Source organism: Ctenopharyngodon idella, chromosome 3, assembly GCF_019924925.1.
Source record: "Ctenopharyngodon idella isolate HZGC_01 chromosome 3, HZGC01, whole genome shotgun sequence".
Classification (NCBI taxonomy): domain Eukaryota; kingdom Metazoa; phylum Chordata; class Actinopteri; order Cypriniformes; family Xenocyprididae; genus Ctenopharyngodon; species Ctenopharyngodon idella.
The window spans coordinates 16,543,105-16,559,742 of record NC_067222.1 but is presented as its reverse complement, the minus strand read 5'-3'; the positions used below and the strand labels follow the sequence as shown (position 1 = coordinate 16,559,742).

The 16,638-nt window shown below is 35.8% G+C and overlaps 2 protein-coding genes across 2 annotated transcripts in view; one reads left to right on the top strand and one right to left on the bottom strand.

The window, feature by feature from the left end:
• The window catches only part of LOC127508111 (zinc finger protein 234-like), a 404,421-nt gene that overhangs the window by 376,064 nt on the left and 11,719 nt on the right, over positions 1–16,638 (bottom strand). The window lies entirely within an intron of this gene.
• Positions 3,621–14,037, top strand: LOC127508156 (nuclear factor 7, ovary-like). The gene is made up of 6 exons (XM_051885850.1): positions 3,621–4,138; positions 4,284–4,379; positions 9,543–9,773; positions 9,851–9,873; positions 9,955–10,073; positions 12,433–14,037. The coding sequence occupies exons 1-6, from the start codon at positions 3,749–3,751 to the stop codon at positions 12,900–12,902; spliced, it is 1,329 nt and encodes a 442-aa protein (XP_051741810.1). The 5' UTR covers positions 3,621–3,748; the 3' UTR covers positions 12,903–14,037.

The following is a 16,638-nucleotide window of genomic DNA, read 5'->3' as shown; positions in this document are numbered from 1 at the left end:
GTCACATTAGCTTTCAAGATGTGAAATTTCTGCAGCGTTCGTGAAATGATGTCTTACTCTGCAGCGTCTTTTTTTATTTTTTATTTACAAATGTATATATTGTCAGGGTAATCTACCGGCAGCAGGGTTGCCAGTAATGTACCGTTAATTTATATCTTTCCTTTTCCAATGGAAGGTTACTCATTTCATTTTGGAAAACAGATTTCTTCAAACAGTTCGAGTTACTAGTTTAAACTAGTATTTATACAGTTAGCACTGTGAACTTGCTTCATTTGAGTCCACTGAAAATAAATACTTTTTTAATATAAAACTAAACTAAACAAACTAAATGTGTAATAGTGAAATAATCAAAAACATGACTTTAGCTCAAATCTTTGCAGCTCATCGTTAGCTTACAATAACACACGCATGTGCAAAAGTACTTAGCATAGTGTATCACTGCATAAGCAATACACAGTTAATGCCTTTAAATAAAGCAACATGCAACATAACATTAGTGTTTCTCAGCTCATCTTTGACTGAAGCACAGGCTCTACTCTCCAGCACAATGGTGACCCACAAAACTAATTAAAGGGTTAGTTCACCCAAAAATTATCTCATGGTTTACTCACCCTCAAGCCATCCTAGATGTATATGACAATCTTCTCTCAGACGAACACAATCCAAGATATATTTAAAAATACCCTTAGTCCTCCAGAGTTTATAATGGTTGTGAATGGTAGGCCAAATTCTGAAGACAGGAAAAATGCATCCATCCATAAAAAAAAGGAAGAATCCATATGACTCAGGAGATTTAAAAAAGGCCTTTGAAGCGAAGGGATACGTTTTTGTAAAAAATATATATATTTAAAACTTTATAAATTCAAATAACTAGCTTCTGGCGGACGACTGTACGCATACTGCACATGTCAATTTGGGCGAAAGAGCAACCTTTGACCTGATGCGATGACGCACGCCGAGGTGCAGAGGATAGAGCAAAACAAAACACTGGTCATGAATTAGAAGTTTAAAACGAGAAATTTTAAGGAGAAATGTCGGAGGATTTTGATATAAGACAAGAGGAGCTTGACTTTGTTGTCCAGCCATATTTGTTTGAATTGTGAGAGGCGTCTAAGCTTATGATACTCCTACATCCTGCGTTGTATATCGCGTCAGAGGATTACTCGTTTGGCGCAAGTCAACTTGTGTATTCTGCATGTGGTCGTTCGCTGGAAGCTGGTTGTTTGAATATATACAATTTTAAATATGGATATTTTTCTTACAAAAACACATACCTTCGCTTCAAAAGGCCTTTATTAATCCTCTCGAGTCATGTGGATTCATTTTTTTTATGGATGGATGCATTTTTTCTGTCTTTAGAAAATCTTCCTACCATTCACAACCATTATAAACCTTGGAGGACTAAGGATATTTTTAAATACATCTCGGATTCTGTTCATCTGAAAGAAGATAGTCATATACACCTAGGATGGCTTGAGGGTGAGTAAATCATGGGATAATTTTCATTTTTGGGTGAACTATCCCTTCAATTAAACTAACAGATCTCTCCTATATCATCTTGCAAAAACACATAAAAACACTTCAGTTTAATATTTACTCTTCTTATCATTTATTAACTCTGCATAACCTTTTTCTATTAATTTTCACTAATATTTCAGTCAAATTAACTTGTTTCGTATAGTAAATCTGACTGTTACATTTTACAGTATATTACTGTTTTTCCTTGATTTTATGGTAATCGACTGGCAGCAGGGTAGCCAGTAAATTACTGTTTTTTTCTACACTTCATTGCCGTAAATTAATTGACAGTTTATTACTGTTTGTCCTTGATTTTACGGTAATCTACTGGCAGCAGGGTTGCCAGTAAAGTGCTGTTATTCTACAGTTTGTTGCCATAATTTAATTTACAAGTTTATTACTGTTAAATTACGTTTCACTCCGTTTTTTTCTCATCTTACACTTTTAACCCTTTAAACCCCACAGCAAAATCGTTGGTTTTAAATAAACACTTATATGTGTCCACACTACAGAGTGTTAGAGTAACACCGAAGCAGTGTTGAAATTAATGAGAGAATTCAGTAATTAATTAAGTGATAATTGAGCATTAGTGATGAACACCTGCTGAATCACTGAAGGTAAGAGAAACAACAAGAACAGAAAAAAGAGATTAGCAGAAGCACAAGAACTACACAAGAACTGACTTCAGCCACAGCCTTAGATGAAATCAACTGAAGATAAAAGAAGACATTAAATCTCACAAGATCTGATTAAACAACTCCACAAACAGCATTACCAGATTCACTTATTACTAACCAGATTGACTTTATTTCTGTCAATAAAAGCATCTTATTTCTGTTCTTGTTTCTCTGTCCTTCAGTGATTCTGCTTGTTAACAGCAGGTGTTCATCAGTGTCTGAATTCATTAATTTGTTTTCATTCATTCTCTCAAGTGGACTATATTTGTGATCTAATGTAGGGAATAGTGAATGAGGTATATGGTGTGATTTGGAACAGCCTTGGAATCTTGACTTTGAGTGCTGTTAATTCACAGTATATTGCAGTAGGCTACTTTCTCGAAAACGACAAATGTTACCCAGAAAGCATTGTTTTCAACAGTATATTATTGTTTTAATGGAAAACAGTATGTTACTGTCAAAATTTGGCCTTTTTTTTACAGTGTAGGCGAAAGTTCCTTGTGTATTATTATTATTATTATTATTATTATTACAATGAAATGTTAACCAGACTTAGACAACATTTTTTTTTTTTTTTTTTTTACCTTATTGGAATCAAAATTAGTATTTGATAAGAATTGGAATCGATAAGCAGGATCGAAATCGGAATCGTTAAAATTCAAACGATACCCAACCCTACTAATAATGACAGATATTAGGAAAAACCTGGCAGATGACAGGAAATTAACATTTTCAATATAAGAACATTTTAAGTAAAGTTCTTTGAGTAAAATACTGCCAAACTGATAAGGTTAGGTACTTAAATATTATAAAATCCATGCAGTTACTGTATGTTATTAACTAACTTTGCATGTGTGGTTGATACCACAAAAGACCATTTTACAAAAATAAATAAACAAACAAACAAGCAAACATAAATCTCATGAAGGAGCATGCCCTGGGACCCTGCTAAATGGTTCACAATTCAACCCCCCCAAATGTTCAAAGCAAAACTACACCCTTGCCTCTCATAACCATCATTAGCACTTTGACTTGTGCCACAGTAGTTATTCTATTGGCTTGGACCAGATGGGATAGCCTTCAATAACCTCGTCCATCGATGTGCCCTGGGTGTCCAACACCCTGTTGTCGGTTTGTTTGTGGTTTGTCCTTTCTCAGACACTATTGGTACATTCTTACCACTGCTGACCAGGAGCAACACACAAGCCTTACCGTTTCAGAGATACTCTGACCCAGTCGCCTTTCCATATCAATCTGGCCCCTGTCAAAGTCACTCAGATCTGATTCCTGCCCATTTCTCCTGCATCCAACACTGACATAGATTTGATCATGACACACCATGGACAAATAACTCTGTGACAAATAAATAAGAGCAATAAATAAAACACACATAAGGGTTTTGAGGTCTTTTATTATTAATATTTCTGTACGATTTTTGTGAAGTTCATTTCTGAACAGACAGCAGATCTTTGATTCTCATTGTGATTCATTTTTGAAAACATCGTTTAGAAAGTGAGAGAAAAGTTTAGATTGCTGGAGTGGAAAAAGTGGAAATGGCTTCAGTAGCTGAAGATGATTGTATTTGTCCTGTATGTCATGAAATCTTCAAGGAACCTGTTCTTCTATCCTGCAGTCACAGTGTCTGTAAAGAGTGTCTTCAACAGTTCTGGAGAACCAAGGACACTCAGGAGTGTCCTGTCTGCAAGAAAAGATCCTCAAAAGAAGATCCTCCAGTTAATCTGGCGTTAAAAAACTTGTGTGAGTCGCTCCTGAAGGAGAGAAATGAGAGACGTTCATCTGAGGAGATCTGCAGTTCACACAGTGAGAAACTCAAACTCTTCTGTCTGGAGGACAAACAGCCTGTGTGTGTAGTGTGCAGAGATACAAAACAACACGACAATCATAAATTCAGACCCATCGGTGAAGTGGTTTCATCATATAAGGTAAGACAGATTTATATCTGAGGATTAATGCTTGTCATAAATAAGTGACTCAATACCATTTTGCTCATATTGCATACATGAAAATATTAGAGAAAATACATACAGAAATCTCTGGTGTCTTATAGATTTTCACTTTAAATTCTAGGAGAAGCTCAATACAGCACTGAAGTCCTTACAGAAGATATTTCAACGCAAAGAAACAATTAAAGGAGAGTTTGAGAAAACAGTTCAACACATTAAGGTGAGGATTGATTCTTTTGACATTCACACATTTGATTAGAACAGATCAATTGGATTGTCTGACATAATTACAAGTTTATTGGCTGTAACACACACACACACACACGTTTTTAATCTTAAATATCATTATTGTTAGTCCTCACAGAAACAACAAATGACCAATATCTCTCAAGCACCGTATTGCACCATCAAACCATTTCACTGCGTCATTTCTTGGTGGAACAGTGGAAATGGCTTCAGTAGCTGATGCAGATGTTATACTGGAGGTAGTGTCCTATGAAATTTAACTTTTTTTAAGCACTTTTTACTGTACCATTTTTTTATGAACCATTGGCTCATAGGAACTTGGCATAGGAATATTTATACTGAACTGTATTGCTCTATCAGCCCATTTCATGGGGCAATTTCTCTGCCAACATGGAGGATACATTAAAGTTAACATGAGGAATTCATATTAAGGGTGATGCTCTAAAGAAATCCCAACTTTGAACTTTTTTTTTTACTTTCCCAGATAGTAGACCAACATTTAATCAACACTGAATCAAGGTTGAAATTTAACATTGATTTTTCAACAGGTTTGCACTATGAAGAAATAAAAGTTATTACAATGATGAAAAAAAGATCAAAGATGGATATAAAATTGATATTTGATCAACTTAAACTAAATAATATTTTACATCGAATCAACATTGAAACTATCAAATCAATCTCACCATTATGGTGATCAGCGGTTGCTTTAGTTGGGCTCTTGAACCTTGACTTTTTGAAACTTTCTCTGGCTGTTATGACTTATGTTTATAAAACACATTTGTTATGGGAAAAACACCAGGAAGAAACATGATCAGGTGAATTTGGGTAACTGTTGATCTAGTGGCCTGATTCTTTGATCTCATTCAGCGTCTAATTTTTGAATATATGGTGATGTGTTGTTAATTTTGCATTATTGATTATTGTAGCCCTGTGATTCTACAGCATGAAGGAATTTAAAGATTCACAAAACATTCTGAGCTGGTGCATTATTCAGGCACACATACATCAAGAATCGGCACATGAATCTCAACAATGGTGACAATCAACTAAAAATTTCATGCCAGAATTAGGCATGTGACAGAATCAAATTTTCATGTTGCGATAAATTGCTGAAGCTTTTATCACGGTATATCATGATATTGAAATAAGTTGCAAAAAAAAGTGTTGTCATAGTATAACAGGTTTAAGAACTCTTTTTCTTATAACAAAAAAAGAACTCTGAATGTTTAAATACAATAATACAATACACAAAAAATATATAAAGTAAAATTTTCAAAACAGATTAAAGTGCAAAAGAATTAAGCTATAAAGAACAACAGGTAACACTTTACAATAAGGTCTCATTATTTAATGCATTAACTAAGTTTGAGCAATAGCTACATTTGTTACAGAAAGTATTATTTTTTGTTAATGTTAGTTAAGAAATACAACTGATCATTGTTAGTTTTATCTCAGGTCCATTAAATACGTTCTTTTGATTTTAGTAATGTTATTAAACAGTAACTAAGAAATTAATATTTACTAAGAATAATTAATGATTTATAAGTATTTTTCATTGTCAGTTTGGTAAGAATGAATTAACATGTTAACTAATGAAGCCATATGTCTCAAAGTTTTACTGAACAATAACAAATAATCAGAACATTTCTAATCATTAGGGCATGTTGTAGTCTAGATTAAAATATAAAAATGTTTAAATTTGAAAATAAGTATTTGGTGCTGTGATGAACAACATTGAGATTACAAAAAAAATGAATGGCTGTTTGAAGCATTTTAAAAACTTCACAGTTGCTTTGTTTGCGGGGTTTCCGGGGTAACCGCTGCATTCTGCTGTCCCATCAGCGCCCTCTGCTGTCAGAGAGTGAACGTGCACTTTCATTCAGCGCGTCTCCTTCTCTCGTTCCGCCATGTGCTTCTCATGCACGTTGGGCTTGTTTACATCTGAGCGCGTGTGAAAAAAGTTAAAAAGACTTAAACACAAAGTGTGTAAAATAAACTGTTAAAAGGATTTGATGATCACTAGTGATAGTATTTTATTCTGTGTTGTCATCATTCAGGTTGGATTTCAGCTTTAATGTACGCTTTTTTTAACAAAGCAGCTGATATTGCCATAGAAACTAGTGGACTGCCGACTCGCTTTCACCCCAAAATGGCGGAAACGCAGGGCTGCTGCTGCTGGGCGCCGGTGTAGCAATGGAGTGTTCTATTGAGTGTCGCTTCTTGTTAGTGTATATTCTTTGCCAAAACCAAAGCCACTGGAAGGCAAGGCTGCAACCTTTAGCCAAAAAAGCGTAACGGCTAATTAACACTCCGCCTCTGGCGGTACGCAGGGAAGGAGACCAGAGGCTGTTTTCTGAATGGATGTCAATGGATGAGAGGCTTCACTATGCTGATTAAACAGCTTTTGTGGGGAAATAGCTAATCATTTAATTAATCAACAGCCTGTTCGCTAATCTTTAGCATGTTTTACACTAAACAATACTTTCTTTGGGAACTATATGTAGATTTTAGCTTGATTAAAATGTATTTTTTTAAGAGAAGGCAGACTAGGGAATGTTGCGACTGATGTCACTGCCATCACACGATAGGCTGAGAGGTGAGCACGTGATTAAGTTAGCCGTTACGCTTTCTCCAATGGTAAGAGATACAGACCCTCTCATCTCCCTATAATATACAATCTCTGCAAAAACACATCGATGACTCCCAGCATGCATTGCGACATGAACAAATTATGAAGCTGAATGGTCTAGATATTTTCTTTATTTGCTTTTATTTTTGCTGATGTTCAACTTTTTATTATTTTTTACATATACCAAATGACAACATAACATCAATTCAAGATAAAAACAATAAAAAAACAGACATCAAATCAATAATATACGTACTCGAATTAGAGAGAAGTAAATGAACGTCCTGTAAAATTCCTGTGCGCCTATAGAAAAAAAATAAAATCATAAATAAAGCTTTCATAGGTTATATTCTTTTAACATAGGCTTATAGCCTATTAATAGTAACACATTTTTTTTTACTTAATTCGAATGCTGTCACATACGGTGACCGGGAGGGGACATGTTCACTTAAATCATGTTCAACCTTGAATTATCAGAAATGGATAAGACTATAATAATATTTATTTTTAATTTTAAAAAAGAAAAGAATTAAGAAATTATTATATTTACATAGTGCATATTATATTGTATTGCACGCAATGTTGCTTAGACAGCATTCGAATAAAGTTTATCAATAAATGTTTAAATGTTGTACATTTTAATCCCATCCAACAGTCTTTTAAATCCATTCACTGATCGTTTATTTTTTATTTAATATGTTTATATTATTATTACATTTGTAAATTTATTTAGGCCTACTTTATTTTCCCCTTTATTTCCCATATATCTAACATTCTGTACTTTATGTTACTTAAAGTTTGTAAATACTGTAAATGCCCGATCATGCCAATAAAGTTTTGACTTTGACTGTATTTCTGACTACAGTAGCTTAAATAAGCGTCTGTTTTCACTTGTATCCCCTCGTGCCTGTGACAGCATTCGAATTAAGTTATAAAAATGTGTTACCATTAATAGGCTATAGCCTACGTTAAAAGAATATTTTGTTTATTATATTATTTGTTTATAATCTATTAAAGCTTTATTTATGATTTCACCCTTATTTTTCATTCTTAATTAAAAATAAATATTATTATAGTCTTATCCATTTCTGATAATTCCAGGTTGCCATGGTCGCGCAGGTTGTTTACACAACTCGTGGCCACGAGAAAAAAAATATATCGTTCCCTCACCATAAGGATGTCGTTACCTCGACAAAACGATCTCGTGGCCACGACTTATTATCACGTTCCCACAAATTAATATCTCATTATCACGTTCCCACGAGTTTATATGTTGTGGCCACGACAAAACTAAGTGAAGGTTATTACCATTTTGTTGGGGCGATTGGGGACAGGTGGGGCTTGGAACCCTTCCCTACCTCCAAAGTGGGGAATGACAGAAAAAGTTTGAGAAACACTGCTCTATGGTAAGTGTCACCTTAGTTTGTGTTATTTATAAGACATGATAGCAGCGTCACTGTTATACTTTATGTAGGTGCACCTGTGGGAACTGTATCAGAATGCCAAGTGAAGCTGAAAACCTCTAAACATTAGATAAACATTTAGGCCAGATGTGTACAGACTTTTTTTTCGCAATAACTATTAACAAAGTAAAAAAGGCCTATATCATTGTTTGACATTACAATGTTTACAGAGAGAATAGCTGATAATGCATTACACTTTTTGTAAACAAAAGTCATGCTCCATCCTTGATCATTACTCCAAGTAATAAGACCGACAAGCTGCATTAATCGACACATTTTTAGACAATATTGGACCCACATCTGAATAGGAGAACCACAGACACGTGAGTTAGCCAGTTAACAGGAGACATACAGACAACATTATATACAAAACTACGAATTTTGAACGATCGCTAGAAAATATAAACATCAATTATTAATCATACTTACAGGTTGAGATTCAGAGGAGCAAGCTGGTCCAAATAAACTGGGCATTGATCCATATTTTAAGACCAAGCGTTTTGTAGATCCTGCGTTAAACTCCCCGAGGTTTGAGAAGCAGTCGTCAGTAAAATGACGGGAACACAACAAAAGATTGTACTGCTGTGGTATTATTGAAAAAATTAATTTTCCCTGGTATCTACACGTGCAATAAGTGGGCGGGCAATATGCTAATGTTTAGTTGTGACATCACAATGAAACGGCTTGGGATTCGTTTTACAAACGACTCGTTTAATTGACTCAGAGTCGACTCTTACTTTTGAGAGACAATAACTTTTATATACGCCGCACTTTCAGATTTAAAACTTTTCAAGATGTTTTCATTCACTTAGAGCACATGTGTCAATTACAAGGCCTGTGTGTCAGTTATGGCCCATGTGTGGCCCTTGTCTTTAATCCAGATCTAGGCCACTCCAGGGCCGTCATTATTTGCGGTATGTGGGCCGTGGGAAAAAGGGCTTTGAGGACTGGAGCTGGCCCAGAAAAACATTGCTATGTGGGATGCTGCTCCAGAATCAGTTGCATCTTTCAGATGATTGAAGTGAATGTGATTTGATTTCAGTCTCAAGCTGAGCACACAGAACGTCAGATTAAACAGCAGTTTGAGAAGCTTCATCAGTTTCTCAGAGATGAAGAAGAAGCTACAATCACTGCACTGAGGGAGGAAGAGGAGCAGAAGAAGCAGATGATGAAGGAGAAGCTGGAGGAGATGAACAGACACATCTCAGCTCTTTCACACACAATCAAAGACATGGAGGAGATGATGAAAGCCAGTGACGTCTGCTTTCTGAAGGTTTGATTTCAGATCATTGGTTGATCATTGGTTCATTGATTGAGTTCTTGATGATAAATGGTGTGTTTGTTCTGCAGAAGTTTCCAGTCTCAATGGAAAGGTGAGTGATCTGCTCCTGTCTCTGGTCTCTCTGGTTCTGATCCAAAGCCACTGCAGTTCTGACTCCTGAATGTTCTTCCAGAGTCCAGAGCTCACAGCCGGATCCACAGATGGCTTCTGGAGCTTTGATTCATGTGGCACACTACTTAGGCAACCTGCCGTTCAGAGTCTGGAAGAAGATGGAGGACATCGTCCAAAACAGTGAGTCTGAGTGCAGAAGATCTGAGCTCTCACACATACACTGGAAATGATGGAGGGGTGGAGAGTTAAAGGTGCTTCATCACACAAACTGATAGATAGATAGAGATAGAGAGAGAGAGAGAATTTTTTTTGAATTTGACAATCCTTTTATTACAAAAATCTCAAAACCATTCCAATATCTTAACTTATAAAAAACATTCATCAAATCACATACCTAAAAAAAAATAAATAAAAAAAATAAATAAATAAATAAATAAATTTACATCAACACCTCCGAAATAACGAGGTTATTATCAAATCAATGAACAACACATTTTCACAGCACCACTCAATTTCAAAAATACCCAATGTACTCATTAATTTATAAAAATTAAACTCAATTACAAGTCATGATTTTACCATTTAAAAAAAAAAAACTAGAATAAGTTCTTGATCTCTTTTCTGCTCAGTTTTATTTTTCCTAGTTATATAAATGGCTAATTTTGCAATACCAACAATAAAATTGAGCAATTGACACTTGAATCCTTTCTTTATAGTATACATACAACCAAGAATAAAATCCTGCTTTGTAAAACATACCCCAAAAGATTCAAAGAGAAGCTCTAGAAGGCTAAACAAAAATAAAAGTCTGTTACAATACATAAAACAACTTACATTTGGGTTCAACATTGCCACAAAAGAATTGACTGCTACATCTAACGATACATTCGCCGCTGCGTTAGTTTCGACCTCTAGCGAAGCAGCCGCGGATGCGCTAGTTTCAGCGACAACGCTCTCTGCTTCATCTGCATCAATCTGCTCTGCATTCTTATTTACTTTATCAGGGCAGCTACGAATAAGATGCCCGATTTTTCCACAACCAAAACATTTGATCGTTGTATCAGATGATGCAAAGATAGCATAATCAAAGCCATCTATTTTGAACTTAAAAACCAGGTCAAGTTCATCTTCACCATTCTTTAAAATCATAAACACCTGTCTCCTAAAAGACACGAGATGTTTCACTAAAGGCAACTTACATCCAAGCGGAATTTTTTTGATGGGGGAAACAATTTTTCCATATCGTGACAATTCCTGCACGATAATCTCATCTTTCACAAAACGAGGGACGTTTGAAAGTGTAATTTTCTTGGCGGGAGTACTCAAAGGAAACACCGGCGTGAGCGAGCCCTCAATTACAACACCATTTTGCACGATTTCGTTTGCCTTCTCAATGGTGCTAAAAAAAAAAAAGCACAAGGCTTTATTCATACGAGAAGCTGATACGATATTTTCATGACCCACTACGTCTCCTACAGCCAAACAAACGTCTTCAACATTGGCATTAGAAACAATTCTCACGCCATGCCGCCGAGTTATGTTTTCAAAATTCATTGTCTTTGGAATCGTCATGCTTCCCAGCAAAATGCTGGAAGCAGACTATCCACACAATTGTAAAACAAAAAGAGGAATAAAAACTAAACACCTTAACAAAGAAAAACACAAACAAAACACTCACAAAAAAGAAAAAAGTTGGAAAAAGCACTCTTACCAGCCACAGATGGCTACCACTCGCGCACACACTCACCACGCTCCGCCCACTCACTCCCAGCATGCACGAGAGAGAGAGAGAGAGAGAGAGAGAGAGAGAGAGAGAGAGAGAGAGAGAGAGAGAGAGAGAGAGAGAGAGCGCGCGCTTCTGTCTGTTTAAATGTGAATTTTTGTCAGTTGTAGTTTGAACAGTTTTAGCTCATTTGAACATTTTGTCAATGACAGTCTGTGGGATTTTTGATTGTCATTTTTGAAAAACAGTGAGTCTGATCAGTTACAAAAGATAAAGCAACCGAGCCAGAACAGTCTCAAGGTCTGAGCCGGGTTTGGTGGTTGTTAGGAGGACTTACAAATATACATTTAGTCTCAGAATAATAATAATAATAATTTCTCAAGCTAACATAATTAGTTAGTTAATTATAGTTAATAAGTCAAACACAACAGACAGTAAGAATAAACTATTGTAAGCCAATACTCAGACTTTAAGAGGCAATAAAATGAAGATGATCAGATGCTGCTGAAGATCAGACACACACTTACAGTTTTTCATCTACAGCATAAATCTCATCAGATCTCATTGATTTATTGTTATTTTAACTTTCCCAAAGTATCAGTTTCTCTTGATGGACACAAATGTCTGAATCACACATTTAATGTTTGTAGTTGATGATAAAATGAGTGTGAAACTAATAACAGCACTGACAGTGATCAGAGGAAAGTGTCTGATCAACAGGACGAGTGTCATAATTCATAATAATCTGTGTTGGGTTCACTCTTGATCATTATATGAACATCAGAATAATAACATCTGTTGATTGTGTCTCATCAGCTCCTGTGATTCTGGATCCAAACACTGCAAATCCACGTCTCGTCCTGTCTGATGATCTGACCAGTGTGAGAAACAGCTGGAACAAACAACCTCTTCCTAATAATCCAGAGAGATTTGACGAGTGTCTCTGTGTTCTGGGTTCAGAGGGGTTTAACTCAGGAACACACTGCTGGGATGTGGAGGTTAAAGAGAGTTTTTTCTGGTTTCTTGGAGTAATTACACCATCAAAAAAAAGGAAGGGACGTATTTTCATTGACGCTGATATCTGGAGTGTGTCGTGCAATCAGTGTGGTCAGGATGTTGATCGTGTGAGAGTGAATCTGGACTATGACGGAGGAATGGTGTCATTCTCTGATCCTGTAACTAACACACATCTACACACACTCACAACCACCTTCTCTGACACACTCTTTCCATTCATCTGGTGTCCTGACGTGTGTCTGAGGATCTTGCCGTTCGATAGTCAGTAAACGTTACTGGGAGCCATGAATGTGTTTTGTATGCTGGCATGAAGCATGTCACCATTATTGTGTTTCATATGCTGAATGTTGATGTATAAATGGCAAAAAAACATGCTTTGAACAGAAAGTTTATAACAACATTGTTATTTATACACTCACAGATGTTAACATTCAGCATCTGAAATGCAACAATGGTGTTACAAATGATCTTATAACATCGGTTGAGTTTAATACTTCTTTTTAATAATGCTTCCATAACTTAGCAAAACTACAGAAAAAGCAGTTTAAACCACTTTAATGCAGTCATTTGACCATTAAAGCAGACATGTTGATCTCCTTTATCAATGCAGAAATGTTTTCTGAAAAATAAATAAATTAAGAAGTCAAGAGCCCAACTAAAGCAAACACTGATCAACATGATGGTGACCTCAAATAAAAAAAGACATCAACATCTAAACATCTAATTCTAAATAAGAGTTTCCGTAGATGTCTGACAGAAAAAAAGTAAATCTGGTTACTAATTTGGCTATTGTTTTGTTTGACGTTTGTGTGCGTGTTTGTCCTCGGGTTTCATGATCGGGACGGACCCAACGTTCTTCCAAGCAAGTTCAATTATTCTTAACACAGCTCACAGCACAGGAAAATCTGATAAGATAATCTGTAGGACCATCAAGATAATCAGGACTTTACCTAGGATTGTCAGAAGGGGAGAAATCAGACCAAAAATTGGCCTGAATATCTTGTAGTGTGTGGTGGGCATTATCTACAGTAATATTAAAAATAAAAATATAAACAACAGTGCTGATATGATACTGACACTAACTTTTAGATTGATATTTAATTTATTTTACTAAAAACTTTTCAGTTATTAAGATCCAGTCACACTAGACGTTTCTTTCTACTGCCTTTCATTCATACGCGTGCGAATGTAGGACACTGGAAACACAAGCTGTCTATATATATGTGCACAAACAATAAATTACATGAAATCCATCTGGAAATCTCAAATAGACTTTTAATCTCCTTTAAAACAAGATTTGATCAAGTGGTGTTCACCAGATGTCGTATGGGTCATACATGATTGACTCATGCACTTTTGCTTAACTCTATGTACGTTCTGCAAGACTCCCCTTTGCATTAAACATATTTTATAATAATAATTATAATAATAATTGTTATTTACATAGCGCCTTTCAACACCCACGGTTGCTTAACAGAGATAGGTTAAGGAATAGGATCATGATCATCAACATCAAAGCAAATCACACAGTCACTTACAAGGGTAAGGTAAAGATGAAAAAAAAAAAAAAAAAAAAAAAAAAAAAAAAAAAAAAAAAAACCTTTTGAACGTATTTGTAATGGGTCGTCACTGGAGTTGGGATCCATAAGCAGGCTTTTATTAGAGAAAAGCGTGGTACAACAGGCAGGGTCAAACAGGTATGGTGTAGGAAAGGCAGGATCGTAGTCAAGGTACAGGCAAAGTATCAAGGCAGGCGGAAAACACTCACAGTCCAGATAACAATAAACAGTCCAAAAGGCAGGCGGCAGAGAATCGTAATCGAGAGGCAAACAGGACCAGTAACAGGCAGGCAATAAACACAGGAAACCGCTCAGAAATGTACACCGTGGCAACACAAGACTTCCCAATGGAGGAGAGGCAATGAGAGTCTTAAATAGTCCGGTTAATGAGCTTTAGCTGGGTGTGGTGATTAGTCCAAGGTACGGGGCTGCTGGGAAATGTAGTGCATGAGTGTGAGTGCAAGTCAGTACTCGGGAGAGGGTTCCCTCCGATGGCCAGAGGAGGGAGTTACGGAGTTCGTCTCCGTGACAGTATTTATATTTTTAGCTGAAAAATATTGGGCTGTTCTGCTTTTAATGCAAGTAGAAAGCATTTTTTAGTAAGCTCACTTAAGGACTTGTTTAGTAAGATTTACCAAAAAAAGGCTTTATAATTTTTTATCATATATTATGTCAATTTAAAAAAAAAACTTATATAATATTACCTGCTGTTGTTTGTTTGTTTGCTTGGTTTTTATTTGAATTGTATTTATGTTACTGTTAAATAATTTCTTATTTCTTCACTTTTTGACTTTCTCTGTGTCTTGGGATTTTTCCATTGTGCACATCATGTACCTACCTAGACAAAACAAGAAGTAGTAGTCCTTGGACACACTGACACTCTCACACATAACCAGAAGTTGAAGATACACACACATTTACACACATACTTTTTTTTACTTGTTATTATATTTCTTTAAATGCCATACGTGGTTTGATTCTTAAGTCATATTGATTGGATGCTCAAGCCATCCTGGAGATTTGTTATTTGACCTATGTCTATAAATATGACCCTTCTTCCTGAATAAATCTGAGAATGCTTTGTACCACACTTGATCTGTGTCTGCTTGGTCATTCTCCCGAGATCTCGCGCTGCTGCTGCCACACATCACAGGGGTTGAGACGCCTGTTTCTTAACTGATGACTGAGACTACAAATACTCTACCTATTATTGAGATTTTAATCTTATCCTGTTAAACCTACTTCAAACTTTTTTCTAGGCTTTGATATACAACTTTAAGAAAGACAATACAACTTTATCAGTAAATCTGAATGTACATGTGCAGAAGTGCTTGAATCTTTCTAAAATTAATGTTGTTCATCATGAAAGAATGAAGAATAAACACCAACCTCTTTGTTCTTCAGTATCTTCAGGGTTCTGGATCACTCATGTTCTCAATAGTGATGTTACGGCTGATACCAAAACTTAGAAGTTTGTGTTGAGAACGTCAGGTCTTTCCCACGGGAGCTCCGTATTGAGGTTTGTATAGTTTTAATGAAATGACGTCATCTGTGACGTTCAAAGCCTTGTTTGAGTGCAGTGCTTCAAGAAACGGTTTATGGCAGGTCGATCGTGCCATGGATAACCTAGCGAAGGAGACAGTCGTGTACTTTTATGTGAGAGAAGGGGTACGTCGCCACCACAGACACGTGACACCAATGTCAAAGTACGTCGCAGCCACAATAAATTAATATCTTACTCTTGTGTTTTTTTTTTCTCCAGCTTTTCTTATCTTTCCTATCAATCATTGTTAACTTTTTGCTTTTACTCTCCTGTGTTCTGATGACATTGATTATATTCTTGAGACATATTGTAATGACCCGGCGTTTAGCACCAGCAGGCGGTTGCATTATGGGTATTTGTTTGTTTGAGTTGATTTATATGGAATTCCAAGTCTGCCAAAATTAAAAATAAATAAATATGTAAATAAATATACATAGAAAAGCAAATATATATATATATATATATTTATTTATTTCCTTATTTATATATATATTTTTTTCCACATTTATTTATGTATTTATTTCCATATAAATTTCCATATTTATTAATTTCTACATTTCTTTATTTCTACATTTCTTTATTTTTACATTTATGTATTTTTACATTGCTTTGTCCGTAGGGTAATGAGAAGAGCGTGGTTTACCTCAGACATAGCAATCGAGCGAAGCGTTGAGGCCACAGTGACACCTCGTGGTGTGCCTGAAATACAAGAAGTGTAGCTACTGACATTGATACTGTCTGTGATGAATGACTTGGATAGGTATAGGCTATAGCCAAAATCCCCAGATAAAACAATGGGTCCAGCCACATCCATTGAATTTCTGGGCTTTAACTCGAATACAGTTAATTTCCAGGCCTCACGGCATAAGGAATCAATAGGATATTTATGTTCGCTTCCACCTT